The 2,082-nt window shown below is 40.6% G+C and overlaps 1 protein-coding gene across 1 annotated transcript; it reads left to right on the forward strand.

Annotated features, from left to right (window-relative positions):
- Nucleotides 1–410: 410 nt before the first annotated feature.
- LOC104941029 (phosphatidylinositide phosphatase SAC1-B-like) lies at nt 411–1,619 on the forward strand. The gene is made up of 5 exons (XM_010766064.1): nt 411–514; nt 600–672; nt 770–863; nt 1,343–1,435; nt 1,518–1,619. Exons 1-5 carry the CDS (start codon nt 448–450, stop codon nt 1,617–1,619), a joined length of 429 nt encoding a protein of 142 aa, XP_010764366.1. The 5' UTR covers nt 411–447.
- The last annotated feature ends 463 nt before the right edge of the window (nt 1,620–2,082 follow it).

A 2,082-nucleotide genomic window follows, 5' to 3' on the forward strand; every position in this document is an offset into this window, starting at 1 on the left:
CAGTATTCAATGTGGGATAGAATCATACAGTGGAGGTATGACTTTGCAGCATTGACAGTTAAGAAAGGTCTGATTTGTTTAAAATGTTGCAAGCCTGCAGACGGTAGTCAAAATATGGTCATTATGTCAATGAAAGATATTGAGGAAAGGTATAGATGATGTGATGTGAAGCTATTCTTAAGGGTTATAAGAGTGAGTGACCTTTTTTTAAAATTTATTTTTAATTTTTCTCTTCTGCAGGGTGCCTTAATTTTTATTTAGGAATATAGCATCGGCATATATAAGCCTATTCCGGTGTCTTTTTTTTGTCATATTCTACAGATTTCATATAAGTTTAACTTTGGGAGTACATGTAATATATTCCATATATACACTCGTGTCATTTTGGTGACAACATCCTGCTCACATCATATCGACCCGTGTGTGTTTTGTGTGTGTGTGCAGAGGATGGGCGTCCTGAATGTGGGTCAGCGGATTGAGGAGCAGGCTGAGTTTGAGAAGATCTACAAGAACGGTAATGTCTCGTGAGTGTGTGTTGTGTGATGATCTGAAGCCTGTGAGTGTGTGCTCACTGTTCTCTGTGTGTGCTCTCTAACCAGCATGGGCTGACAATGCCAATGCATGCGCTGTACAGTACGCAGGGACCGGAGCTCTGAAAACAGACTTCACCAGGTACAGTAACCCTGCAGCACACGGCTCACTAACATGTGCTGGCTCTGTGGAGGCTGGGGTCATGACTGTGCTCAATCAAACTTCATTTTTCCATCAGGACGGGGAAGAGGACCAGGCTGGGGCTGCTGATGGACGGCTGGAACTCCATGATCCGCTACTACAAGAACAACTTCTCTGATGGATTCAGACAGGTGTGATGAAAGCTCCATTGTTTAAATCATATTGTCCAGACATTTGTAGTAGACTGAACTAATTCAAACGGCCTCACACACACACACACACACACACACACACACACACACACACACACACACACACACACACACACACACACACACACACACACACACACACACACACACACACAGTCAGATTAGATACAATTAAAGATCCCAAAGTTAAAGATATAATAAAATATATTGTAAAACAATAAACAGTTAATATATACACAATTACACATTCACAGTAGAAAGATAAATAACTATAAAGTGTATATACCAACCTACTGCTAAAACAAAATATACTGTATAAACATAGGATACTAAATGCATACGTATCCAAGCTACAATTCATTTGTTGAACTTGATTGAAATGCAATGAGGTAGACCTTTCATATTCACCATTTCAAAGAAGCCAGTGTGTTGATCCCTCGTGATGTTTTTGCTTCCAGGACTCCATTGACCTCTTTCTGGGTAACTTTGCTGTGGATGAGTCTGATGGACCCACTCCTCTCCGTGTGCAGAAGGACTGGAAGTTCCTCACGGTCAGTATATCAGCTTTCCACTTTCTTCAGCAGTGAACATGACTGTGGTTCTTATCCTAGTCTAATCCCTGCTCTCTTACAGCTGCCCATCGTCATGCTGGTGGCCTTCTCCATGTGCATCGTCTGTCTGCTCATGGCGGGTAAGTTCCTCTCACTCATATCATCTGAATCAATTCAACTATAGCTGCAGGCAGTTTGTGATTTATTGACCTAAACACTATTGGCTAGTTGATGATGCGTACATTGATATGAACTACATATCTTTATTTAGCTATTGAATTATAAAAACTATTAAATCGCACTAGAATATTATAATTTTTGACTTAAAGCCTTGTAAACATTTCATCACCATGACCTAAATGAAATCTGAAAAGTGAAGAAAAAACCAGCAGAACTACAGGCCTGCTTTGGACCTGAATTTTACTGATTTCAGTCAGTCACAGTAACAAATCCAACAAAGTGAAGTGCAAACTGTAAACATCAATTATTTTCTACATAAAACGACCTAGATCCATAGAGCATGGACACTAGTGTTTTGTTGAAGCTCTGGTCCAATTGGCTCCGTCACATCTGGTCTCAGCTTGTGAACTGAATGGAGAGGGATATAACTTGCTTACAGGCTCACTTTCTGGGGGCTTGGGTAGTAC

This window comes from Notothenia coriiceps, unplaced genomic scaffold (assembly GCF_000735185.1).
Source record: "Notothenia coriiceps isolate Sejong01 unplaced genomic scaffold, NC01 NC01_scaffold00003005, whole genome shotgun sequence".
In the NCBI taxonomy this organism is placed as follows: domain Eukaryota; kingdom Metazoa; phylum Chordata; class Actinopteri; order Perciformes; family Nototheniidae; genus Notothenia; species Notothenia coriiceps.